This window comes from Dreissena polymorpha, chromosome 3, assembly GCF_020536995.1.
Source record: "Dreissena polymorpha isolate Duluth1 chromosome 3, UMN_Dpol_1.0, whole genome shotgun sequence".
In the NCBI taxonomy this organism is placed as follows: domain Eukaryota; kingdom Metazoa; phylum Mollusca; class Bivalvia; order Myida; family Dreissenidae; genus Dreissena; species Dreissena polymorpha.
The window spans coordinates 91,659,430-91,687,103 of record NC_068357.1 but is presented as its reverse complement, the minus strand read 5'-3'; the positions used below and the strand labels follow the sequence as shown (position 1 = coordinate 91,687,103).

Below are 27,674 nucleotides of genomic sequence, written 5' to 3'. Positions count from 1 at the left end.
CACAGTTTAAACATACAATGAAAATAAAAAAAATACCATCACTGTTAAACATTAGAAAAGAACTAATAATACAAAAAGTATACACAGAATTTAACAAAAATACATTCAGAGCATGAAATGAATTTGTATATGCAAGTATCTATTTTACTTATAATTTTGTCAAATAAATAAACACAGTAGGAAAAAAAGCACATTATTATTGTTGAAAATATGTTATATTCCAACTTCACATAATAAATAAGCGATTTTGACCCATATCTTTGACCTTGAAGGATGACCTTGACTTTGACCTTTCACCACTCAAAATGTGCAGCCCCATGAGATACATATGCCTGCCAAATACGAAGTTGCTATCTTCAATATTGCAAAAGTTATGGCAAATGTTTAAGTTTGACGCAAACACACAAACAAACCAACAGACAGGGCAAAAACAATAACCCCCCCACTATAGTGGTGGGTGACATAAAAATGTGACAACTAGGGCGTGGCTACTTTTAATCCCAGGCACAGACTTTAAACAATCTTTGTAGAGGTCCACTTTCTGATGTTACATACTATATATCAAAACTATTGTGATTGTTGTGGATACGATTATCAAAATAAGTTTGCTTTATGCCCATTACATATGTGTCCCTTGGTGCATGATCAGCTTAGACCCAAGCGACATAATTTGAAAGAAGTTTGTAAAGGACCTCTAGATGATGATACCATTACATACCAACAATTAAAGCCATGCACTGTGTGGTTTCAAACTATAAAACGTTTTAAGTGTATAAACTGCTGAAGCCACTATGACCCCAGAATATGATTTGAAAGTTAAGAGGATCTCTTTATTACACAGTATGTAACATAAGAAAAACAAAGGATTTGCAACCATACAAGAAGACTTTTGAAGATTTTCGGCAGCGCTTCAGGAAGAGATGTCGTTTGAAAAAAACGTTAATGGACAAACACAAACACACGAGCAAAGGTTGCACACAGACGAATAGACATATAGCTCACGAGGTGAGCTAATAATGTTCTTAGCAAGTTTTGTAATGATTGGCCACAAAACTTTAGTAGGAGTTCACTGTTTTTTCTTCCTTTTGATTCAGTGATTTGTGTTTGACCAAAAATGACCCAGTTTCAAACTCAAGTCATGATAATGTGAGCTAAAAGTTATGCATGTCCATTTTTAGAATTTTTGGCAACTTTTTTTCCTTTCCTTGCATGTCTTTTCTGTCGATATATCCATATGTTTCCCATCATCATCATAAACCCCCCAAGAATGATGCCTATGGAGCCGAAGTAAAACGCCATGTCATAGCTGCCAAGTAAGTCCTTGAGCATACCTGGAAAAGAAACCAAACATAAACAAGGGCTGTTTGTAAAACATGCATGCCCCCCATATGGGCTGTCAGTTGTAGTGGCAGCCATTGTGTGAATACGTTTTTGTCACTGTGATCTTGACCTTTGACCTAGTGACCTGAAAATCAATAGGGGTCATCTGCCAGTCATGATCAATGTACCTATGAAGTTTCATTATCCTAGGCATAAGCTTTCTTGAGTTATCATCCGGAAAACATTTTACTGTGTCGAGTCACCGTGACCTTTGACCTAGTGACCTGAAAATCAATAAGGGTCATCTGTGAGTCATGAATAATGTACCTATGAAGTTTTATGATCCTAGGTGTAAGCGTTCTTGAGTTATCATCCGGAAACCATTTTACTGGTTCGAGTCACCATGACCTTGACCGTTGACCTAGTGACTTGAAAATCAATAGGTGTCATCTGCGAGTCATGATCAATGTACCTATGAAGTTCCATGATACTAGGCGTAAGCGTTCTTGAGTTATCATCCGGAAACCATTTTACTGGTTCGAGTCACCGTGACCTTGACCTTTGACCTAGTGACCTGAAAATTAATAGGGATCATCTGCGAGTCATGATCAATGTACCTATGAAGTTTCATGATCCTAGGCGTAAGCGTTCTTGAGTTATCATCCGGAAACCATTTTACTGGTTCTAGTCACCGTGACCTTGACCTTTGACCTAGTGACCTGAAAATCAAAAGGGGCCATCTGCGAGTCATGATCAATGTACCTATGAAGTTTCATGATCCTAGGCATAAGCGTTCTTGAGTTATCATCCGGAAACCATTCAGTGGACGGACCCACGGACCGACCGACCTGTGCAAAACAATATACCCCATCTTCTTCGAAGGGGGGCATAAATATGGCTCTTATGTGTCCAAGAATATGCCTAGAGGAGAGATAATCACAAAAATTTACTTAATCATAGTATCTGTTTAATTTGAATGATTTAAAGCAAACACAAAACTCAAATGTCTGTAAAGTACACATGATTATATGCAAATGAGATGGTAATGGGATACACATATTTTATGGTCAATTATGTACCACATGAATGTTGTAAAAGGTTTCACTACAGACATATATAATGAAAATTGATCTGCCCCTTGCGGCCATGTTTTTTCAACAGTCCACAACCATTTTGGAACTCAGCTGAAATATTATTTAAACAAATGTTCTAACCAAGTTTCATGACTAGTGGACTAAAAATGTGACTTCTAGAACATTAACAAGGTTTCACTATAGCTATAGAAGGAAAACTGCCTGCACCCTCGTGGCCGTGTTTTTCAATGAACCGGACCGTTTTCAAAGACGGCCGAGTAGTCATAACAACAAATGTTCTGACCGAGTTTTATAACGATTGGACTAAAATTGTGACTTCTTGAGGGTTAACAAGGTCTCGCCATAGCCATATAAGGAAAACTGCCCCACCACCTGGTGACTCTGTTTTTTCGAAAAACCGGAATCATTTTATAACTCAACTGACAAATCAAAAGAACAAAGTTTCTGAAAATAATTCATGGAATATACATTTTACCTTTAGATGCCATTATGGAAAACTGACCCCCCCCCCGGCAGCCATGTTTTTCAATATAGCGTTTACAAGGTTTAAGCTACACGGAAATCCCCCTTGTTGCCATGATTTTTATCCAACCAGAACCATTGTTGAACTCAGTTAAGATATCCTAAGAACAAATGTTCAGAACAAAAATCATAGAGCTTCAACTTACACATTGACTTTTAGAAAGTTAACAATAGGGACAAAACCACTTTCGAATTCAGCTGAGATGTTTTTAAAACAAATTTTCTTAAAGTAAAATTCATTTTAATTATAAAATACTTACCTGTTATCTCTAGCTTACCCCTTTCCAAGGGAGTTATTTCATCCGGAAAATATTCAAGCGCTGGGAATCGTCCACCTCTATAAGAATCCAAATCAGGTTAAACATAGTACAATGCAACCTAACAGGAAATCAAGAACCACAACTCATCTTTCCTTTACGCAAACATAAAAAGGCGATGAGCGGGGTGGGAGGTGGGACTTACCGATAACAGGTAAGTATTTAATAATTAAAATGAATTTTACTTTAAGAAAATTTGTTTTAATATCATAAATTCGTTATCTGTTATCTCTAGCTGATTTTGCAGCTGCGGCGGGAAGGTTCGCATATTTTTTCCCATCACAGCAGAACCCATATAGAGGGTTTACAGCCAGAGATAGTAGAATCACGTCCTCTTATAATCTTTGTTAGTACAGTATAGTACTTAATTCTCGGATGGCACCAGTGTACTTACGCCATAGAAGAAACTACAGTTTGAGCCACTACAAGAGGACCCAACTTATACAAATTGTCTTGTTGGCACTCAAGAGAACGAAGATAAAAAGAGGAGAAGGTGGTCGGATTCCTCCAGAAAGCAGCTTGAAGCACTTCAGATAGTGGGGTCTGATTAATATAAGCCCACGAAGCCGAAAGAGCTCTTAATTCATGCGGTCTTATCTTAAACAGGGATAAATCCCTCGATGAAAGAGAAGAATAAGCTTTCCTTATAGTCGAGGCTATCCAACGAGAAATAGAAGCCGCAGACACATTGCCCCCCCCCCTTTTAATGGAATGAAAAGTCTCTTGCGAGAACCTCGAATAGACTTAACCTTTTTAAGGTAGAACTTCAAAGCCCTGACCGGGCAAAGGAGTCTATCATCATCTTCATGTCCACAAGTTCTAGATAGACTTGGAACTTTGAAGGGTTTGGAAGCCATAGAGGGGAGTTGATTTTTAGCAAGGAATCCTGACTAACATAACAATGTAACGGATCCATCAGAAGAGTCAAAACGAAGATGACTATCCTCGATAGAAAGAGCATGAATTTCACTTCTCCGTTTGGCTGAAAGCATAGTAAGAAGGAAAACGGTCTTCCATGTTAGGAATTGTAATGAAGCCTGATCAAGAGGTTCATAGGGAGCCTTAATAAGCGAACCTAGCACACAAGCTAAATCCCATTTAGGAGCAAGTGTACGAGATACAGGACGACTAAGTTCCATAGCTCGAACAAGTTCTGAAATAGCTGGATCAGCACAGACTTGTGAAGACTTAATGAAAGCCAATGTATGCGAAATCATAGATCTGTATCCTTTGATGGAACTAAGAGAAAGTTTCTTATCATCAAAAAGATAAATGAGAAAATCCGCTATTCGTCTAGCAGAGGGATTGAGGGGATTAATTTTCCCTCGAAAACACCAATTGGAGAAGAGTTTCCAACGAGCATCATAGACTGCTCTGGTGGATTTTCTCCTTGCCGAAGCAACGAGGGTTGAAGCCCTGACAGAAAAACATTTCTTCTGCAAAGATTGCCTGATAACAGCCAGACGTGTAAGTGGAACATTTTTGGGTCTGCATGTAGTCTGCCGCTTTGAGACAGAAGATCTGACCTGTGAGGAAGATTCCTGGGATAATCGTACAGGAGACTGAGAAGATCGTTGAACCAAGATCTTCTGGGCCACCAAGGGGCAATCAGGAGTATCCTGCAAGAGCTCACCCTGATTTTCCCCAATATTTGGGGAATTAGAATGGGTGGGGGATAGGCGTAAGCGTCCAGTTGGTCCCACGCGAACGAAAGCGCGTCGATTGCCCACGCTGCTGGATCGTAAACTGGACTCACATACAGAGGAAGTCTGTGATTGTGTCTGGTTGCAAATAGATCGACCAGGGGATAACCGAACTTGAAAAAGATCTGGTTGGTCACTTCTTGGTGAAGTGTCCACTCCGATGGAAGTAACTGGTGTTTGCGAGACAAACCATCCGCCAGGGCGTTGAGGCGACCTGGTATATATTTTGCCAGCAGATGAATGTTGAGTGTTTTGCAAAGAACAAGTAATTTTCTGGTTTCCAGATACAGGGATTGAGAATGTGTTCCCCCCTGTGCCTGGATGTAAGCCACCACAGATGTGTTGTCTGTTGACACCATCACACAAGAGTCTCGAAGATGTGATTGGAAATGAGATACAGCTAGAAATACTGCTCGCATTTCTAGATTGTTGATATGTAGGTGAGATTCCTGATGAGACCACAACCCTGAAATTATCAGACTGAGAGGTTCCAGGTGAGCACCCCACCCTTCCTTGCTCGCATCCGTTATTAGATATAATGACGGTTGCGGAGGAAGAAGGGGTACTCCTGCCAACAGAGTCTCCTCGTCTAGCCACCACTGAAGATGAGACCTTAAAGAGGGAAGGATTGGAATCTGTGTTAATAGATTGCCTGGAGACCATTTCCAACAAGCTGAGAGATAGTGCTGAAGAGGACGTAGGAAGAGACGTCCCAACTGCACAAAGTCTGCTACTGAGCTCAGGATACCGTTGAGAGAGAGGAATTCTTGAGCTGTTATATGAGATTGGGACAAAACCCAGTTGACCTTCATCAGAAGGTCTGATATACGTTGAATAGACACTCTGACCCGATTGATGTGGGTCAAGAAATTCATTCCCACAAACGTAAAGTCCTGTGAAGGAATGAGGTCTGATTTGTCTACATTGAGAAGGAGCCCTAACGAGAGGAGTTCCTTCCAAGAGAATTCTAGGTTGTACAGAAGCAATTGACGATCGAGCTGGTGTAAGAGCCAGTCGTCGAAATACTGAAGAAGAATAATCCCGTGAACTCTGAGGTGTGATCCGACTGCCGACATTAGTTTGGTAAAAACTCGTGGGGCTGTCGCCAACCCGAATGGCATAGATCAGAACTGGTAGACTTGGCCTTGAAAGGCGAATCGCAAGTACTTCCGGTAGTTGGAATGTATAGGAACATGGAAGTAAGCATCTTCCAGATCCAAAGACACCCCCCAGTGCAGGGGTTTGATGGATTCCCGTATGAAAGAAGGAGTCTCCATTTTGAAAGTTGGTTTGAGGAGATACATGTTGAAAACTTTTAAATCTATTACTGGTCTCCAGGAACCATTTTTCTTTTGAACAAGAAAAAGACGACTGTAAAATCCTGGAGAATAAGGATCTTGAACCCTTTCTACCGCCTGTTTTTCCAAGAGCCCGAGAATGGACTCTGGAATATGTGGATGCCGAGATACCAGCTCTATAGGTACGCGAGAAAGTGGAGGCCTTTTTTCGAATTGAAAAGTCAGGCCTTTTGTCACAAGAGAATGAACCCATGCGTCTGAAGTAATTTGAAGCCATCGATTTGAGAAGTGGAAAAGTCTGGCCCCGACTGGTATTTCCGGCATCGGAGGTTGTGGCGGTAGAAAGGGAAGGGACCTAGGGCTGATAAGCAGGAGGTGCGCCCCTGCCGGTAGAAGGTTTGAAATTTCTCTGTCCCGGCTTGGGTTTGCCCTTTTTCCCAGAATCTTTATTAGAAGACTTGTCAAAAAGTTGTAATTCTGTTACTCTTGTATCTTCAATGCAATTGAGTAATTAAAAAGTAATTAAATTGAATGCGTTTTAATTCCCTTTTATTATTGTTTAATTTGAGTTACAATGCTATGACGTTAAATTTTATTTACACTTGAATGTATTATGAATATTGCTGGGCCAAGTGTGAGGTTGAGCGCTCTATAACCAGGTTTAAACCCCCAATGCTTTGCATTGACCGTTCCAAGGCGGTGACCCCAGCTTTATTCATATTTTGTGTTTATGTTGGTTTGTATTGTGCTGTATTGTGCTGTTTTGTACTGTTTGGGCAATCGGTCACTTGCCTTAAATAAAGGACCAACTAATTGTTTTTAATGAAAATTCAATACTGCTCCAGCAGCTGGAGTTTCACTTCTTTATATTATATTGTGTGACAAAGAAGGTCTGTTATAGGAAGACTGCCTATTAGGACCTGACCGTGGATTAAAAGAAGGCTTTTTAGAGAAAAGGTTATTTCTCTTAGCCGTCTTGAATGCTGGAACTGCTGGTGGCCTAGAAGCAGGATGCTTAAAGACCCCTTGGCGTTGTCCAGAGTTGTTTCTAGCTAAAGAAGCATGAAGTTGGTCATCCTTGTCAGCTGTGATTGCTTCTTGTATCCTTCCACCAAAAAGGAACCCTGATGTGAGAGGAGCTGTTCTGAGCGAGTTCATACCAGGTTCCAACAGGAAATCTTTAGGTAAAGAAGTAAGGATAAGATCTCTACGAATCCTTAGCATCTCGGACATTGAAGAAGCAGAAGTGTGAGATAAGGCCAGTGTGGTCCGTGAGAGATGAATTAACAAATCACGGAGTTCCTCCGGAACAGATTCCGACCAATCACACACCATTTGTAAAATTGTCGCTAGCATAAAGTCAATTTGGTTAGTCAAACCTAATGATCTACGTTCCCTCATTTCCCAAGTTTCCAACATTGAAAACGGAACAGAAACTGAATTGGAACCACTTGGCATTACAAGAGATAGCTTGCTAATGTCCGGATCTGGAACCGGAAGTTTTGAAAAATCCAACCCAGATGTTGCATGTGGTACAGGAGGTTTGTAACTTTTACTACCTTCCTGGTGTTTTGGATCAGCTAGTTCCTTAGGAATTTTCCATGTTTCTCCTCGTTTTGGAATAGTCTTATTAGCTGATTCCAATGATTGAAGAACAGATAGAACAGTAGAACCAATGGGAAGTCGCGGGTCAGGACGAGCCGTCAACTTAATAACCCTGTTGGGATCAAATGTACGAAAAAGTTGTTCTGTCACAGAAATCGTCGCATTTGAAGACAGTTCAGCAGGTCTTGGACAGTAATCTTCACCAAGAGTACGAAACATCAGTTCATAGATCTGACCAATCGGAGCTAAATATTGATCCGTCTCAAAATTAGATTCTGCATCTGAATCAGCCTCACTCTCTACAACACCAGCGGTTTGTATAGAATCAGCAGGAACAGAAGTGAGAATATCTTGTACCGGATTGTAATTGTCTGGTAACAGCGAATGATCATCCCCGACGTCAGTAAACTGATAATGTAAACCGGAAGATGGTAAATTATCAGCATTGACCGGTACAAAATGTCCCGCCGAATTCTGTATCCATAGTGTATCAGGATTCGACAGGGTAGCTGTAGGGGGTACACGACTAGATACGGTAGATGATACCCGTGGTGTTGACACTGACGCCGTAGTAGTGAGATGAGCTCCTGAAGATGCAATACGTGTGGCAGTCAACGTTGGAACCGACACATTTGGCATGGAAACATGCGATTCCATAACGGAATACGATGGTGAACGACTATACAAATGGTAAGTCCGATGCTGTCTACGTGAACGTTGCCGACGTCCTCGTTTCCTGCAATGTCGAGATCTGGATCGGCTGCGCTGTCGAGATGTGGATCGGCTGCGATGAGATCGAGATTTTTTGGAATACCGTCTCCGTGAGTGACGACGTGATCGCTTATGAGCGCCGCGACGATGATAACTGCTCGACAAAGAAGAGCGTGTCCGATGTCAACTCCTTGATGAAGACGATGTATTCGACGACGAAACGGATGTAGAAGAATACGCCGATGATGAAGACCGAGTTCTTCTTGACCGGCGATTGGTGTTATCGGTGGCAGGCCTAACTGATGACTGTTGACCAGTGACCGGACCGGACCGGACCGGTGATCAATAACCGGACCGGACCGGTGACCGGACCGGACCGGTGACCGGACCGGACCGGCGACATGACCGGACCGGACCGGTGACATGACCGGTGACCGGACCGGACCGGTGACCGGCCGGTCATATTATGACCGGTTACGTCACCGGACAAAGACCGTAGAATGGCGGCTGCCATGTGGTCTGACATTGATCCAGTCGTTCAATGATCAATGTCGCCGGTATGCATGGTGTGAGTCATAAGATCTGATGACGATCGACTGACAACAACACCATCTTGCCCGGTACCCAGTGACTGACAAAACCGCTTGTCATCCTTGACCAGTGGAGTCACCGGGTAATCAACGTCGGATGGAGGTTCGTTGCGTTTGCGGCTGATCGACGTCCTCCGTCGACCTGCTTTTGTCCATACGTCGTAAGCCCACAAATCGCAAACCGCACATTTGTTATTAAATGTGCAACCGGTACATGCAAAGCAAGTATCGTGGGAATCCCACCTTGCTTTGATATGACCACAAGAACCTCTATCCTGTAAGTTCATTCTGAAATAAAAGAAACAGAAAGAACCTACAAAAGACAAATTAATGATTATAAATTCAAATAAAAAGTTAAACCACAAAATGTAAACACAAAGAACGCTGTCCAATTGACCTCAATTACTTATTGGGGAATAGGCACGAATTCCTCGTGGTTCACGTGCTCATGACGTCATGTACATGAGCGACGATGCAAACAAAGAAACCCAGCAAAAGCAGAAATATGACAATTACTGCAACAAAAAGTATAGCAATATAAACCGAATGATACAAATAAAAGATAAATAAACTTTATCCTTTTAAACTCCGACAAAAACACAGTGAAAAGAACACATAAGTCCTGAGCCTAAAATAGGCGTGCACATGGTTTTATCCGGAAAGGAAAGATGAGTTGTGGTTCTTGATTTCCTGTTAGGTTGCATTGTACTATGTTTAACCTGATTTGGATTCTTATAGAGGTGGACGATTCCCAGCGCTTGAATATTTTCCGGATGAAATAACTCCCTTGGAAAGGGGTAAGCTAGAGATAACAGGTAACGTATTTATGATATTAAAACAAGAGGGCCTGAAAGGCTCAAAGTCGCTCACCTGAGATAACAAGATATTATTGGGACAAATCTTCTGACCAAGTTTCATGAAAATCGGAAAATAAATGTGGTCTCTAGAGTGTTAACAAGGTTTTACTATAGCGATATAAGAAAAAATGCCCCGCCCCCTGGCGGCCATGTTTTTCAACCAACCGGCATCATTTTCAAACTCGTCCAAGATATTATAGGGATGAATCTTCTGACCAAGTTTCATTAAGATTGGACAATAAATGTGGCCTCTAGAGTGTTAACAAGATTGTAGCCATATATAGCCATGTAAGGAAAAATGCCCCGCCCCTTGGCAGTCATGTTTTTCAAGCAAACGTAACCATTTTCGAACTCATCCAAGATATCAGTGGGACAAATCATCTGACCAAGTTTCATGAAGATCGGAAAATAAATGTGGCCTCTAGAGTGTTAACAAGGCAAATGTTGACGTCGCACAACGGACAACGCACGGCGGACAACGGACAAAAGGCGATCACAAAAGCTCACCATGAGCACGTTGTGCTCAAGTGAGCTAAAAATGCTCTAACAACACGTTGTGAAGATTGGACTATAAGTGTGACTTCTTGAGTTTAAACAAGCTTCTTCATTAATTTGATAAAGAAAACAAGTTTTTTTTACCTCATGTTAAACAGTTTGAAATCTGAACAGATGTTATGGGGACAAATATTCTGACCACGTTTCATGAAGATTGGACAATATATTTGGCTTTAAGTGTGCCCCAAGGTAAATTTTGAAGACGCACAACAAACGCCAAACAAAAAGCCACCACAAAAGCTCAACATGACAACTTGTGCACAGTTGAGCTAAAAACTGATGGATGAAGACAGGTAAATTTTTAAAGTGCAACAAAAATATGTGATTCATCAAAAATGTTGTCTTTAACTTGGCAATAGACCACTTACCGCCAACAGTTGGTCCAATCAACGCACTAAGGCCCTGGAATAACAGTAGCAATCCTACTGAGCTTGCAAGGGAGTCCACGCCTAGAATGTCCAAAACAACCACCGATTTCTGGGATATGTAGGTTCCTGACAGAATCCCAAACAATGAACATGTGATGGCAAAGTGCCAAAACTTTGTCATTGAAGGCAATAGTATTGCTATTATAGCATTCAGAAACATCACAGCATTGTAGATGATTAGACGATAGGGTTTTACATGTCTGAGATCTAATACTGTTGACATGACAACTCTTGCAATTGCATCAAATATTCCTAAAATTGACAAAAGTAAAGCACCGTCGATCTTAGAAATTCCCTTTTCTCTGGCCAAAGCCGGTAAAAAGACAAAAGTCAAGTTAAATGCTAAAGTATAAAGAAATAACTGCAAGCAAAGTGCAGTGAAACCAAAGTTTCGAAACAAAGACAACTCCAACAGAGGCTTCTTTGCTCCTGTTTGGGTTTGATTTCCTTTTAAGGCAAGTTTTACTTGAGAAAATTTTCTCTGAATAAATGATGATGTTCTATTTTCGGGTTTGATATTAGAACTTAGTTTGTTTTCACTTGAAGATATGCTCGTTTTCTTTTTTAGCAACACACTGCTGACAACTTCACCATTCTGTTGAAACTCCTGCCTCTCTTTTGCTATCCTGAAAGATAACAAATTATAAACAAGAGCACCGCATAACGGGTGCCACGCTCGGCTGCGAAAGCTTGTCAGAATTTTTTTAATTTTTTTTTTTTAGAGGTCACAGTGACCTTGACCTTTGACCTAGAGACCCAAAAATGGGTGTGGCGTGTAGAGCTCATCAAGGTGCATCTACATATAAAGTTTTAAAGTTGTAGGTGGAAGCACTTTGATTTTAGAGCAAAATGTCAAGGTTTTAGCACGACGCCAGCGGACGACACGACAAAGATGAGCTTGCTATGACAATACCTCGGGTTTTCTCCGAAAACAGTCGAGCTAAAAATGATTACGTACAATGTTTTTAGTTTTAACCTAAGAGATTTACCTTTGAAAACTTCTACTGGAAAGTTTCTTAAATCCAGACACGAATTGTACTTAAATATAAAAAAACATGCATAATAAAGATAAGAGCTGAACACATAAGCGACACAATACGGAGTTTACACATTATTTTTGCCATTGTAATTATTAAAGCAAACATGAAAACTAATTTCCTGGTTTAAATATTACCTATCATTTTTCATAATCTGTCGATGAAGTTCAAGGGATCGGAACATCGCACCACATACAAAGAAATTGCAGGTGATAGCTGCGAGTATGAGGAACGTGCCCTGAAAACTATAGTATTCGAACATCTGCTCGATCACGGGCGGAAAAACAAAGTTACCGACACCAACACCAGCTGTGGCCAATCCAACGGCCAATCCTAAAATGCAAAAATATAACTTAAGTTCTGATAATGAACAAGAGTGTCCTTGTCACAAAGATTGATCGTAAATAAGGCTGTTTTGGCAGATTTATTAGGACAAAATAAAAACACAGTATATTTTTATTATTTTCAACTAATGTTTAAAAACAAAGTTGACACTAAAAACTGATTTAGTAACATGTTTTTTACTAACAAACCCCAGGGTCATGTTCAACAAATCTGAAGTAAGCCACCCATAATAAAGCACGGATCCGGCAAAAGTGCTTCTTATTGTTTTTTATATTTGACCTTGAATTTTGACCTGCACTTTTGAAACATAAACATTGTTTGAGCATGGCATATCATAACCTACTTTATGTGAAGTTTTTTGTGGGAAATCAATCTAAGCTGTTATGCTCAAAATTGATTCCATATAACTGACCATATTGCCTAGTAACCCTGTTCTTAGAATGTGTCTCCCGATTGCTGCAAATATATTTAAAATTCCACAGATGCTAGACAAACTTTTGGTTATCAATTATTTGGCATGCAAGTTTGACCTATAGCTTCAGATGGTTCTTTCTTATAATATATGTAAATTTAGCAATGTTGTACTCCAAATAAACTATTTAAGGTTAATTTTTAAGAAAATTGAATGAAATTTTACAATACTTAACTTTTAGTCACCATCTTCTACCTAAGTAATTTCACCAATTAATAACACTAGTTATATATATATAGTAGTTACCATTATACCTACTTTCCACCTTATTCTAAATATTTCTCTACCGGGGTAAAGTCATAAAAAATGAAAGGCACTAGAAATTAACCATGATAAAGAAAGGTAAAATAAACAAATCTACCTCTACGCTTGTTAAAATAGTACCCAACGATAATCAGACTTGGTGTGTAAGTAAATGAGCGTCCCACACCACCGAGTATTCCATACGTGATGTACAGAGGGCGAAGGTCACGCATGAAAGCTGACAACAGTATACCAATGCTGCATATGATAGAGCCGAGCATAACAACAAAACGGCAGGAGTATTTATTACACAGCGTGCTGGCCAGGGGACCTGAAAAACAGATATACTTAATTTCAAAGAGTGTAAATCATTTTCATTTTCACATGGGATCAAATTGAAATCCATAGCATACAGATTGTACCCCCAATTTTACGATGCCAACAACAGTAAACTTAAACATTAGGCAAACAAACTACTTAAACAACTGATAAAATAGTGAATAGATGTTCCTTCTTAACACGAAGATTTTCCAAATGTTTGAGTTGTCAAACGTTGTCAAACCATGAGTATAATTATAAATCATTGACACATTTTCATTAATATTTGATGTAACATATATATTGTGCAAAAAACATGTTTTTTAAACACAATTATCTTCTGTATATCCCAAGTTTTCATGGATAGCCACACACTCAATTTAACCTAAAATTAAGACAAACGAAACTGTTCAAAACAACATGTAACAACATGTTTTTCAGTATGGGGTAAAAATCCACACAAGTCATCTTACGTTAAAACAATTCTAAAATGCAACACACTTGACTATTTATGTATTGTCCTCGGTGATAATGAAAAGGTCTTGAAGGAATGAACAAACACAATATTGGTGATTGAAAACAGGCATTTATTATAAAATGCTATAAAAAAGATAAAAATAGAACAGATTCTTTCCAAAAAGGCATAATGGGTGGTAAAGACGCCGCAAAGGGGACCGGAACGGGAACCCCGCCGCCCATGAAGTATGGGAGAGGACCGCAATTAGAAAAGGGGGTAGCTGCCCCTGAATGGATATAAACCTAGCCTTACGATAAAGGTCAGGTCATGTGAAAAGTTATAATGGGTAATTAACTCTTTGAGCGCTGGAACCGGATTTTGAAGGCCTTTGCAAACAGTTTGGATCCAGATGAGACGCCACAGAACGTGGCGTCTCATCAGGATCCAAACTGTTTGCTATTCTGATAGTATTCTTTGAAAAAAATCAAAGAAAATGCTAATTTTAGAAATTCAGCAGACGACATTTTAGCAGACGACAAATTTCCCAGCATGAAAAGGGTTAATGAATCTTCTGATCTATTTGCTTTACCCCATGTAACCCAAAATTACTCTGAGCGAAGATAGTATTAGAACATTGTTATCATCTAGTTTAATAAAGTTTGGACTAACAAAATGACAGCTTGTTTTCAAAATAGAAGTTGAGTAGTACTTTAATTGTAAGAAAACAGTAAAAACTGATGGTTTAATTTTATATTGAGTTATTCTTATTATTATGACATGACTTATGTTTGCAATAGTACTAATGTCACTCCCTAGTATCAGAAAAAGAAATGTATGTTCAAGTTGGATGTAACAAGGCAGAAAAAGATCTTTGCTTGCTGTATAGTACAGCCAACGCGGCACAAACATAATCCGCGGCTTCACCACGGCCAGATTATTAGTACGCGGCGGCCGAATTGTGTGCTCACGCGGCGTATCGCCGTGGCACTCGGCATTGATCCGCGCAACGACGCCGAGTCTGTATTAACCTCGCGTACTTTCGCAGAGTAAATCCGCTGCATACGTACGCAGCGGATCGAGTGAAAAGATATCCACCTACATGTACATACATGTATGTGTAGCGTAGAATTAATAACGCGCAACTGTTACTGTTTCGTTCGATTATCAAATTGTCATTATTAAATTTGTAATCCGAAACACACTTCCGAATTTTAATGCTAACCCGACCTTTGGCAAATTCTAGCGTCGAATAAACAGTGCTAAAATATCCTTTGTTTCATAAAAAGCGTGGGAAAATTATGCAGACATGTAGAACGTCGTTTGGAAAGTTTGGGTGTATTTTGTGTTGTATAAATACATGAACATCACGTCAGGCGTAAATCGCGTATTCATTGGTAAAAAAAAACCGCCCAGATTAGACGTTATTTCATCATCTCTATAAATAGTAACAAATGCCAATATGTATTTGATACGCGAAATACGGTACGTTTGTTCCGCGTTGGCTGTACTGTACCTACCAAACAGGTTTATGGTAAAATTAGTATTCCGAAACATGTCTCATTAATTTAACTTAATGGTTCATTTCTGAATGGGCAGATCAAGTTTAGATAGAATGATCGTATTTGATATAGTAAACCAGTGAATTTTACTAACATAACTTAGAGCACTGAGTCTTTTCAAGCCTGTTTTATCTTACCTCCTCATGTAGACATCAGATGCTTGATGTATGCATAGATATCTGAACACCATCCCAAATAACCCAAGGTGTTGAACCATGGTCAATATTTTGGCAATTTATTTTTAAGTCTATGTCTATGATAAGTCTAATTTTTAAATAGTGTTAAATATTATTTAACCCTTTACCACTGACTTAGATACTTATTTTGAGGCATGTGTTGTCCTTTAGGAAGTTACATTCAATTAAAAACCTTACTTACTAAATTCAAGTTTTAAAGGCTTCATTTCCAAACCTTAGATACTGATGACTATAAACAGCATAAAACCTGAACAGACAGTGAGTTACTCGCAGGCTGTTCTGCTATTACATGTATGCTGTTTGCACATAGCCATTTTCACTTTGCTTCTGGGTGGGAAAGGGTTAAATATGAAGATGACTCAGCAAAGCTTGCCACCGGTCGAATAAAGAACTAACTGAATTTACTCTGTATTTAGTGTGTTCTTAATTGGCTTGCATGCAACATGTTGTTTTTGCGTGCAAACAGAATTCATAACAATTTTCACCAAAACCTTAAAAGCTCTGTCAAATTTCATTAGTCATATGCCATGCTGTGTTTTTGTCAAATTTGGGGCTGAAAATCGGCTGCCTTCCCAGTCTCATAAAAAATAGTAATGTTCCCCCAAAACAAACTTTAATTCTCAATTGACGGTTTACAAATAAAATTCTGGTTGTCCATTTTAGGTATTTGTTAGCACACAAAACACCACTAATTTGCCTATTTGATCGAAAACAATGCGATTTTTTCCAAATCCACAGGACCCCGGCCTCATCCCCAAGAGGTTGAAAAACACGATTTATATTCAGATAACTAAATACAACACTTTAACCATTTATAGAAAGAAAATGTTTCTATCCGCTCACACTAAGAAGCTTCTAGCTGTGCTCAGTGTCACTTTGATTATAGATCCATGATATGGTTTTGTTCAAATTTTGTAACTGTTCAATAAAAAATACATGTTAAAAAACAAACAATATTATAAGGTTTGTTATAAATCTCGATGCAAGAGCTCATGACAAAAAATAAAGAACATTTTACTTCAAAAATGGTTTCATCTAGCCACCTGAATTGACTTAAAACTTTGTAATGTTTGCAATATTCTTAATACACTTTTTTCTGCTGTCAGTGCATGCATACAAAATTAACCACCTAGCGTCAATGGTAAATTCGTAATATTGACAATATTTGCTAACACCCAGTTTGGGCATTGAATCAATAATAGCAATCAGCTTACCCAACGCCAAACGTAATGTTGAGAAAATCGACAGGACCCAGGCTGTCTCAGTGGCAGAACGGCCAAATCGATCCAGAAACTCGAGATAAAGGACACCATTGGAACGCTCAAAGCCACCTGCAAATAAGAAATTCTTTCTATCTTACTGTTTACGAAGTTTATATGTGTAAATGGAGAAAAAATGACAAGTCATACAATGGTTTTAGAGGTGTCAAAATATTATAAATGCAGATTGCTGCAATATTCATGCCATCATCCACAGCACATTCTTCTTAAGAGACATCTTAAGTACCATATACTTTATATATACATAAGTATACCTAACTGTTTAGGCAATTAAAGACTAGAGTACAATTTTACTAAATTTAAATCTGTACAGAAATCAGATTTAATACTATCATCAGAAACTATTCTTTGGTAAATACTCAGTGCAAAGTTACTATATTTAACTCACCCATCAAGACATGTATTAGAAATGATCCCAGCACTATCATCCAGCCATAACCCCCATCAGGTACCAGAGTCTCTGCTTCTATGGTAACAGGAGGAGCATCAGCTGCTGTTGTTTCATCAACATCTCCTTCTTGGTGTGTGCATTCTTTGTCATTGCCAACTGCACAATCGTCTACAAGGAATATGGCACCACCATCATTTTTTACTTCAAGTGTGTATTCTTTTGTAGACATCACTCTTTTTGTAACTGAAAATAAATACAAAAACTAACATTTTTAACTGTAAATTAATTATGTATGTATGGTATGTACATAAATACCCATTAAAATAACTACTTCAATTCAATATTAAGAGGAATGTAACCAGTATACAATGCTCCAGCTAGGCCTTAATGAATGCTGCCACTAGGTCCACCCCACCCTGCTCCTCAGATCCCTGCCATCACATAATTAATTGCACAGCAAATTGTATAAGTACCGGTAGTTTGAATAGATTATCACAATTAACATAGTCAGCCTAGTTTTATTAATTTTATCATATTACCAGATGAAAATCCATAGTATAACAACGATCGTATCAACTTGAGCTCAGCTCTATTCTATCGCTATTTTTAGATCACAGTCTGTTTTTCCAAAAAATGGAGAATCAGTTTTTGTCAACTACAGAAGAACAAAATTGTAAAAAAATGCGATATTTGATAATTATTAATGAAAAAAGGGAGAAATAATAGGACAAATAGAGCTACGCAACCATGGTTCTAAGCCTCACATGATAAACTTGATCTTTATCCAAAACTCACATTATATTTTCTATATAGGCAAAGTGTGTTAAATGGAAATGCATGTACTGGTAGTATGAAATATATAACTTATGAATAATACAACGGCATACCATTAAGTGTCCTTCAACAAAAAAGCCTCTTGCTATTTTAAAAATCCTAGCTGGAGCGATAAAGTAAACCATACTGACATTTATATTTATCAGTATAAGAGTATTATCACAGTTTATATTTGTAAATCTAAATAGTTTTGTTTCCTGCAACCCTACGGATCTTAGTTTTTTTGTTTTGTTTTAGTATTTGAAACTACCACCTTTACGTCACAACAAGAAATAAAGTTGTGCATGCTATTGTAGAATTTGCATACTCCAGTGTAGTACATGTACATAGTCAATAAAAGTCAATACCTTTTTCAAAAATAGTTTTTAATATAGTCTCAACTTTTGAGGCGGTTACATTTAAACATGTTATAATTCTTCAGGTTATTACTGAAGTATTTTAATGTAATTGCCTGGACAATGGACCTTGAGGCAAACCTACATTAAAACAAGGGACAAAATTGTCACAAAACCAGGTTTTCATTGTGAAAAAAAATCTGATAAAGGGAGAAAACTCAAACTGAACTTTTGAAATGAACAAACAAAATTAACCCCCTTTGTAAGTTTGTTTTAAAAAAAAATCTATTTTTAGTCGTGGCGACCTTGACATTGGAGATATTGACGTGATTCTTTCGTGCGACACACCGTCCCATGATGGTGAACAAATGTGCCAAATGATTTTAAAATCTCACAATGAATGACATAGTTATGGCCAGGACAAGCTCATTTATGGCCATTTTTGACCTTTGAACTCAAAGTATGACCTTGACCTTGGAGATATCGACGTTATTATTTCGCGCGACACACCGTCCAATGATGGTGAAGAAATGTGCCAAATGATTTTAAAATCTGACAATGAACGACATAGTTATGGCCCGGACAAGCTTGTTCCGCCAGCCCGCCAGCCAGCCAGCCAGCCCGCCAGCCAGCCGCCCGCATTCGCCAATCTAATAACCAGTTTTTTCCTTCTGAAAACCTGGTTAATAAAAATATATAACTACACTCCATAAAGCATAACACTGTTAAACATAAACTACTTACAATCTCAACAACACTTTTAACATGAATCATAACTGATATGTTTTTCAACTTGTTACAGGAAACACATATATTTGTTGGCCTGATTCATATTTCAGATTCCAAGCAGAAAGAGACCCCAGTTGCTTGCCATATTGCATCATCACCTTATGATAGTTACAAAACAAGCAAAGGTCACATTCATGACACTTTGATATGATAACCAAAATGGAACAGTCCTATGATCATGCCCTATCACAAAATAATTTTAACAAGCAAATTCGTTGAATTGATATCCCCCGCAAATATACTTCTGGACACAAAAGTTTTCTGGACACACACAAAAAAGCATTTTTTCAAGATACAAAGGGCCATAACTCCGTTATTATCCGATGGTGTACAATGCTATTTGGCGTGCATCATCCTCTTATCCATACTGTATGGATCTTATATCTTAGAAGTGCTTTGGGGGATTTCATTGAAACTTGGTATGAGTATATGTATGATACATATACTCATACCAAGTTTCAATGAAATCCGCCAAAGCACTTCTAAGATATGGCTCCGGACACAAAAAAGCATTTTTTCAAGATACAAAGGGCCATAACTCTGTTATTAAACGATGGTTTACAATGCTATTTGGCGTGCATCATCCTCTTATCCATATATATACTCATACCAAGTTTCAATGAAATCCACCAAAGCACTTCCAAGAAATGGCTCCGGACACAAAAGTGCCGGACGGACGGAAAGACGGACGGACAGACGGAAGGACGGACAAGGCCAAAACAATATCCCTCCGCCTATGGCGTGGGATAACTAACATCACAAGCAATATGAATATGGAATATACTATGATCTAGTCAATGTAAAATAATCTGTGCTCAGAATAAATCTGCAGAGGGTCTGCCTGTACAAAAATCAATAACAGACTATAGCTTAGCTATTTTTGTTTACTTATGACCTATATCGCCCATTTATTGCTAAAGTGCTCTATCTCGGTCGTGAATATTATATGAGATTTAAACGTAATGTTAATTAACAATTGCCGCAAATTAGCACGTTATTATTATTATTACTTGACGTCATATATATCTGTGTTGTTGTTGACGCTCAATTAGATTCAAGGATCGAACCTGAACAGTCGTGTTTTGCATATCAACTCAAAGTACACCATTATACCTTCGTGAAAATCTCCATTTTTTTCAAAAATGAGTTTTGATATAGCTGTGTTCCTGTGAACGAGATCTTTAATATAACGTAATCTGATTTAAGATTCAGTTTTTTACAGAAGAAGTTTTTCGATTCCATTTTTGCTCTATCTCCTACATTTTTACAAACGGGTGAATGCTGTAATAAACCTTTACATGAGTTTTTCTCAAAACAATGAAAATGGTAGTTAGAGCACTAAAGCAATCAAGCAACAATATGTACATGTATTTACCTGACAGATAATGTAATTTGCTAATGCAGGTTTTTTTCCCCACTGTTTGGGAAGATAGCCCATGGCTTTGGAATTGGGAATTTTATCGGCATTTTCATGAAATTGGGAAAATAAATTCATTAGGCCTTTTTTTCCACATGAAAAGTCCACTGATTAGGGAAATACTAAATTTGATATAACTCTTTATAATCATTCAAATTAAAAGAACAAAATCATATTATACTTTGTGAGATGTAATTGAATTAAAATTGAGATAAAATACGCATTAGACACTTATTTCTAAAAAATTGATTTTTGGTGTTGTTTTTTTTGGAAATTGGGAATTTTTTCCCACATTTTGGGAAAAAAGTATACTTTTTGGGATTGGGAACATAGCCGAATTTCGGCTATAAAATCGGGCAAAAAAACCCTGTAATGTTCATTTGTTTTCATTTAAAATAAAGTATTTAATGCATATTGGTAATTGTTAATTAAAAATTTAAACAAGAGCAGTGCCTTGCAGGTGCAGACCGTTCATCTATTTTTCTTTTTAAAGGTGAAGGGACCTATCTCAATTTCAATCACAAAGGAGGGAGGGGTGGAGTGGAGAGGGTGTATAGTGTGGGGGTGTGGTCATTTATTACATTATCTTCCAAAAATGCAAAACAAAATGCAAATTTTTTTATTTATTTTTTTTTTGGGGGGGGGGGGTTATTTTTGGGTAGGATGGTTGGACAGTATTTCAAAAATAAAATACTAAAAATAAATAAAAAAACAAAAATTTTTTTTTGGGGGGGCTGGGGGGGTATAGTGTGAGGGTGTGGTGGTCATTTATTAGATGATCTTAAAAAAAAAATTGAGGGGGGGGGGGGGGGGATTCGTAGGGGGGGGGCGTGGGGGATGGTTTGGTTGGAGTCTATAGTGGTATGTCAGGTAAGAGTTGTTTGTCAAAGTATCAATCAAATCTAATCATAAATAAAGAAGTTGTGGCAATTTTAGCAAAATTTAATAATTTGACCTTGAGAGTCAAGGTCATTAAAAGGTCAAGGTAAAATTCAACTTGCCAGGTACAGTACCCTCATGATAGCATGAAAGTATTTGCAGTTTGAAAGCAATAGCCTTGATACTTCAGAAGCAAAGTGGATCTAAACACAAAATTTTACCATATATTCAAAGTTACTAAGTCTAAAAAGGGCCATAATTCCGTAAAAATGACAACCAGAGTTATGCAACTTGTCCTTTACTGTCCCCTTATGATAGTTTGCGAGTTTTCCAAGTATGAAAGCAATATCTATGATACTTTAGGGGTAAAGTGGACCAAAACACAAAACTTAACCAAATTTTCAATTTTCTAAGTATAAAGGGCCCATAATTCTGTCATAATGCCAGTCAGAGTTACATAACTATGCCTGCACAGTCCCCTTATGATAGTTAGTAAGTGTTGCAAGTATGAAAGCAATTTTCTAAGTATAAAAAGGGCACATAATTCTGTCAAAATGCACGCCAGAATTATCTAACTTTGCCTGCCCAGTCCCCTTATGATAGCAAGTAAGTGTACCAAGTTTGAATGCAATAGCATTGATACTTTATGAGAAAAGTGGACCTAAACGCAAAACTTAACCGGACGCTGACGCCGACGCCAAGGTGATGACGAGAGCTCTTTTTTTTTTTCAAAAAATAGAAGAGCTAATAAAGAGATGCATCTCAACTATTGAGTAACAATGATATCAGATAAGGGAAATAGGTACACAAACCATACAAGGTGGACAGACAGACTAGGGTTGTAAAATTTTCACATAATTTGCATAATCCAATTAGTATATCATCCTTTATTTTAATTGAGTTTTTTAGGGTAGTAAATACATTTACAATTGAATGTTTGCATTAAAAGATTTTCACATTTCTGTGTTGACCTCCAGAGGGACAGGAGGGAAATGCAAAGAGGAACAGGGCACAGTACTTTTTTGCTCTAGATCTTACCCTTAACATGTCCTAGTTTTACATTCTTATCAGTATCTGAGTGAGAAATTATATAAAGATGGGTCTCTATCTCCATGATGGAGGGTAATACAGGTGTATTAAGGTTGGGAAAGTCATTTAAAATCCATTAAAAAAAAATATTTAAAAATATATTTTATTTGCAGAGTTAATTGTATTTAATGCTGTTTATGAAGAATTTCAAGTTCAATTCACCCTAACTTGTGTTTATCATTAGCAGGTGATGTTTATTTCATGCTAGAGTATCGTGACCAAAATACAACCAGAAGAGGGCAAGGTACTTAATATGATGTAATAATTTAGAAACGTCTAAACATTTCATCGGGCACATATTTTTATACAGTCAATCTTGTGGATGCGACCACTTGTATTAAGCGACCTTTGTCTTATGCGACCATTTTGAAATCCCTCTGAGCTTTTTCGCTATATAATGATATTGTATTAAACGACTTTTGTCTTACGTGACCAGCGACCGCTGATTTTTGTGTATTTTGATGTCGGAATCTTGAATTAAGCGACCACTAGGAGGTAAAAGTGATTAATCTATTGATCTTTCAGGGACAAATCATTGTTAATTGTTTATTTAAGCCAGAGACGTAGATAACGTCTCTGTTTAAGCTGATAAGATGTACTGTTACACATCTGCTTTGTATTCACACCAACCATTATGAGTATGCTTTGTCTCGTTGACCGGTTCTGACCGGTATTGTTGTAGACTGCGTACCAATTTATTGAGTTGAATAATAGAGGAACGTATTGCACACAGTCTACAGCTTAAATGGTTTACTATGTGGAACGTTAAAAGACAACGCCGATTTTTATCGAGTATAGATAACAGGTGTAGAAACAATGCACTCTACGCGACAAACATTTCCTGAGAAGTGCGGAAAATAAACTATTAATCGGCAACATCTGTCGAAATCCGTACATTACCAATTTGTAATTATGCTAATTAGTAGATATTTGTTAGCCAATCACATTGTTATTTACTTAATGAATTTTCCAATCAGGTCTGTTTGTTTGTTTTCAATTGACGTGTTTTAATTTTTTCAGCTCATTATGTATCATAATCGAGTCAGATTTCCTTAAGCGTACATGCAGAAATTAAAATGTCAAAACCAAAAGTGTTAACGTTGAACGAGAAAATTCATCTTTTAGACGTAAAATCGCAGATAAGTTTGGAGTCGGTAAAACTCAAGTTCAGAACATTCTTAAGCGTAAAGTCGAGGTGCTTGAAGACGTGGAAAATAATGTGTCAGGTGAAAAAAAATCGCGAAAAATATTTCCACGTCTATGTTGTTTTTGCAAATAAATTTGTACACACAATTCATTTATAATAAATGATAATTTATAATAAGTGAAAAAATAAAACACATTATAAGTAAAATATTGTTTATGTATTGTGTTTATATTCATTTTATTATAAAAGTTAAAATCATTGTTGACAAAAGAGATTATCCTTCATACAGATTAAAATTGAGGGTAAGCATTCTTCCAGTATGGCCTTTTTTATTTAAAGACCATTTTATTAAGAGACCACTTTTGATTACTCCCTTGAGTGGTCTCTTAATACAAGATTGACTGTACATAATTTCATGTTGAGTAAATAAAACGTATTAAATTGAGCAGGAATCCAATGAGAAGACACAAAAGTATGAGAATGGATGATATTAAAACCATTGAAATATATATTACAAATGAAATCATAGGCGGTTCCAAGGGGGGCGGACGGGGCATACGCCTCCCCTGAAATCGCCAAAGTTAAGTCAATTTATTTGATTTTTCACACTTAATTAGCTCTAAATCACCTATTTAAACTCATTTTACTTCTTCTTCGTACACAACATTTCCCACTAATAAATCACAGACAATCGCTAAATGCTTTAACTTTTTTCAAGTCGAACTTTGCCGTTCTGATGTATCCCTCTTTTTGCACATTGATTTTTTTTTGCTGCACTTTATGTCAACAAAGATGGATGCGCCAACGCCAAAACGAGCGAAAATGCATTAGACTTTGTTTTCATGCTGTCCCCCTCCCTGCTGTATTCATCACTAGCCTGATAACTGTCAGTGTGTTATTCTTTATAGCATTTCTTCCGGCTATATCCATCCGTGTTACGTATAAACTATTTTCAATGACTTCTATGTAAATGTCGCAAAAGACATTGGAAAAGATTTCACCTTTGATGAAAGTAACCATCCAAGTATAAATAAAATACTAGGGCAAAATATTCCCCCAGATTCATTTAATTTTTCACATGTGGAACAATCAACTGTTTCAAATATTTTACGGAAGTTTAATGCGAAAAAAGCTACTGGAATTGACAAAATATCTATAAAACTCCTAAAATTAGGTTCACAGTCACTGGTCCCTTTCTATACATACTTTATAAACAATTCTATTGACTCAGGTATATTCCCTGATCGACTAAAGCAAGCACAGGTAACCCCAATTTATAAGAAAGATGATCCCTTAGTCAAGTCTAACTATAGACCTGTAAGCATATTACCTGCTCCTTCAAAAATTTTCGAAAAGGTTCTGGCTAATCAACTTACTATACACTTTGATAAGATTTTCAATAACTTTTTATGTGCTTTTCGGAAAGGGCATGGATGCCAAACAACACTCTTGAAACTTGTCGAAGATCTGAAATCTGCATTAGACTCCGACCAATATGTTGCTGCAGTTCTGATGGATTTATCAAAAGCGTTCGACTGCCTGCCCCATGATATTCTCCTATGCAAACTTAAATATTATGGTCTATCTAACAACTCTATTGATCTTTTAACTTCTTATCTATCCCATAGGAAACAACAAATCAAAATAGGTAGTTCTGTAAGCTCCTGGGCTCATATTATCAAAGGCGTACCTCAGGGCTCCATACTCGGGCCTCTCCTATTTAATGTCTTCATCAATGATATCTTTTATTTTATTCACAAGGGCACACTCTATAATTATGCAGATGATAATACACTTTCCTACTGTTCCACAAATTTTGATGACCTTGTTAAAGTTCTACAAGAAGAAAGCAATATCCTTATAGACTGGTTTACTTTTAATTGTATGCAAGCCAATCCCGACAAGTTTCAAGCTATAGCTATTGGAAAAAGAACCGCTTCCAAAAACCTTTCTCTCGACATAAGTAATGCTAATATAAAATGTGACGATGTTGTTAAACTTTTAGGAGTAAACTTAGACTCAAACCTAAATTTTGATCACCACATTAGTAGCATTTGCAGTAAGGCAGCACAGCAGCTAAATATCCTGAAAAGAATAGGGAAAAACCTCTGTCGTCTTAGTAGACTAACCATTTTCCATTCATTTATCTTATCAAATTTCAGTTTCTGCCCTCTAACTTAGCATTTCTGTTCTAAAAGTAACACAGACAAAATTGAAAAAATACAAGAGAGAGCTCTTCGCTTTGTATATGATGATTACAACAGCTCATATGACCAATTACTCACAAAAGCAAACTTACCTAGTCTATACATTAGAAGAACCAGAGTAATAGCACTTGAAACCTTCAAAATTATAAATAAAATGTCTCCACCTGTTCTAAATGACCTTGTTATCAAACGTGAATCTCGTTATCACTTCAGGTATACCAATCTTCTTGAGATTCCCCAAGTCAAGTCTACTAAGTATGGTACAAACAGCTTCCGGCATGCAGCTCCAGTTCTGTGGAATGCTTTACCAGAAAGCCACAGGAAAGCAAGTAATTTTAACCAATTTAAAAGCTTTATGATGAGCTGGACTGGCAAAGAATGCAAATGTTCTTCCTGTAAAGTTACATAGGTACATAAAGTTCTGGAGCTGCATGCCACACTGTGTTTAGTTGCTTTTGCTGCCTCTGTTTTGCTTATGTATTATTTAGTTTTTTATTCTGATTGCTTGTGCTTGCTTCTAACTTGTGTTTAGTGGCTTTTGATGTCTTTGTTTTTGCGTATGTACTATGTATTATTATATTTTGTCTGCCTGTGCTTGCTTCTAGTTTGCTTCTAATTTGTTTCATGCTTTATTTTTGTGCTAGCTTCTAATTTGTGTTTAGTGGCTTTTGATGTCTTTGTTTTGCTTATGTAGTATGTATTATTTTTTGTTTCATGCTTAATTTTGTTTCATGCTTTATTTTGTTTTTATTGTGAGAAAGCTGCTGATCAGTTCATTTCGAATCTGATTCGAGGTGATATTCGTTCTTAGCACTTTTTTATCTGTCGCACTTTTGTGTTTCTTTTTGAATTCAGATTCTTATTCACTCGTCTTATTGCAGTTTTTAGTCCTACTAGCAGGTCTAGATCAGCAGCCTCCTACACAGTTTCTAATTGCCTCAAATTTTATTAATGCTTTAATATTGTCAAACTTATTTCAGTGTTGCATGTAATTTATTATCTTAATTTGTGCTTTCACCCTTAAAAACATGTATTTGATCTTTCTTTTAGCTGTTTTACTCATGTTTTATTGCTTACACTTGTTGTTTAGTCGGTTAAAAAGCTTTGCAGCTTATGTTATTTGTTATATGTCTTGCCGACTCAAAATAAAATTTATTTATTTATTTATATTTATTTTATTTAAACTATGCTCTTTTTGGGCATTTTAAGAAGGTACTTTGATGAAAGTACATAACGCGTGACAACAGACATGCTCGAGAAGTGGTTGTCAAAGACTTCAAAATCACTAAAATCGTGAAGCTTGCGGGTTGCTTCGCCCTCCTGGACCCCGGCAAATCTTTCAATATCCCGACCCCCCCCCCCCCCCCCCCCCCCCCCCCTCCTAACGAGAAATCCTGGAGCCGTCCCTGCAAATGCAGGCTAGCATAATCGATGTACATTGTTTCATGCAAAATATTTTGAATGTCAACCGAAAGAATATACTTACACATAAACTACAGCAATTTATTTACACACGACTGCATATCAAATCCATTTGCAGTAATGAAGCACGTGTGCTTTCTTAAATTGAACTAGAACATTGGAAGGAATCCAATGTCAAAGAGCGTCAAGAGTTCAAGCGACAACAACAACCTCAACAACAACAACAACAACAACAAACTCTTTTCTAATAAAGTTT

General features: G+C 37.5%; 1 protein-coding gene across 1 annotated transcript; it reads right to left on the bottom strand.

Moving 5' to 3' along the window:
* Positions 1-482: 482 nt before the first annotated feature.
* Positions 483-27,643, bottom strand: LOC127875295 (monocarboxylate transporter 12-like). The gene is made up of 7 exons (XM_052420266.1): positions 27,483-27,643; positions 17,297-17,542; positions 16,843-16,959; positions 13,216-13,428; positions 12,175-12,370; positions 10,941-11,626; positions 483-1,331 (listed from the first exon to the last, which is right to left on the bottom strand). Exons 1-7 carry the CDS (start codon positions 27,484-27,486, stop codon positions 1,159-1,161), a joined length of 1,635 nt encoding a protein of 544 aa, XP_052276226.1. The 5' UTR covers positions 27,487-27,643; the 3' UTR covers positions 483-1,158.
* Between the last annotated feature and the right edge of the window lie 31 nt (positions 27,644-27,674).

Excerpts from the sequence above, each read along its gene's own strand:
- LOC127875295 (XM_052420266.1), bottom strand. Across the intron at positions 12,371-13,215 it reads CTATTTTAACAAGCGTAGAG|GATTGGCCGTTGGATTGGCC; the intron begins GTAGATTTGTTT and ends TTTGCATTTTAG. Across the intron at positions 1,332-10,940 it reads GATTGGACCAACTGTTGGCG|GTATGCTCAAGGACTTACTT; the intron begins GTAAGTGGTCTA and ends TTTCTTTTCCAG.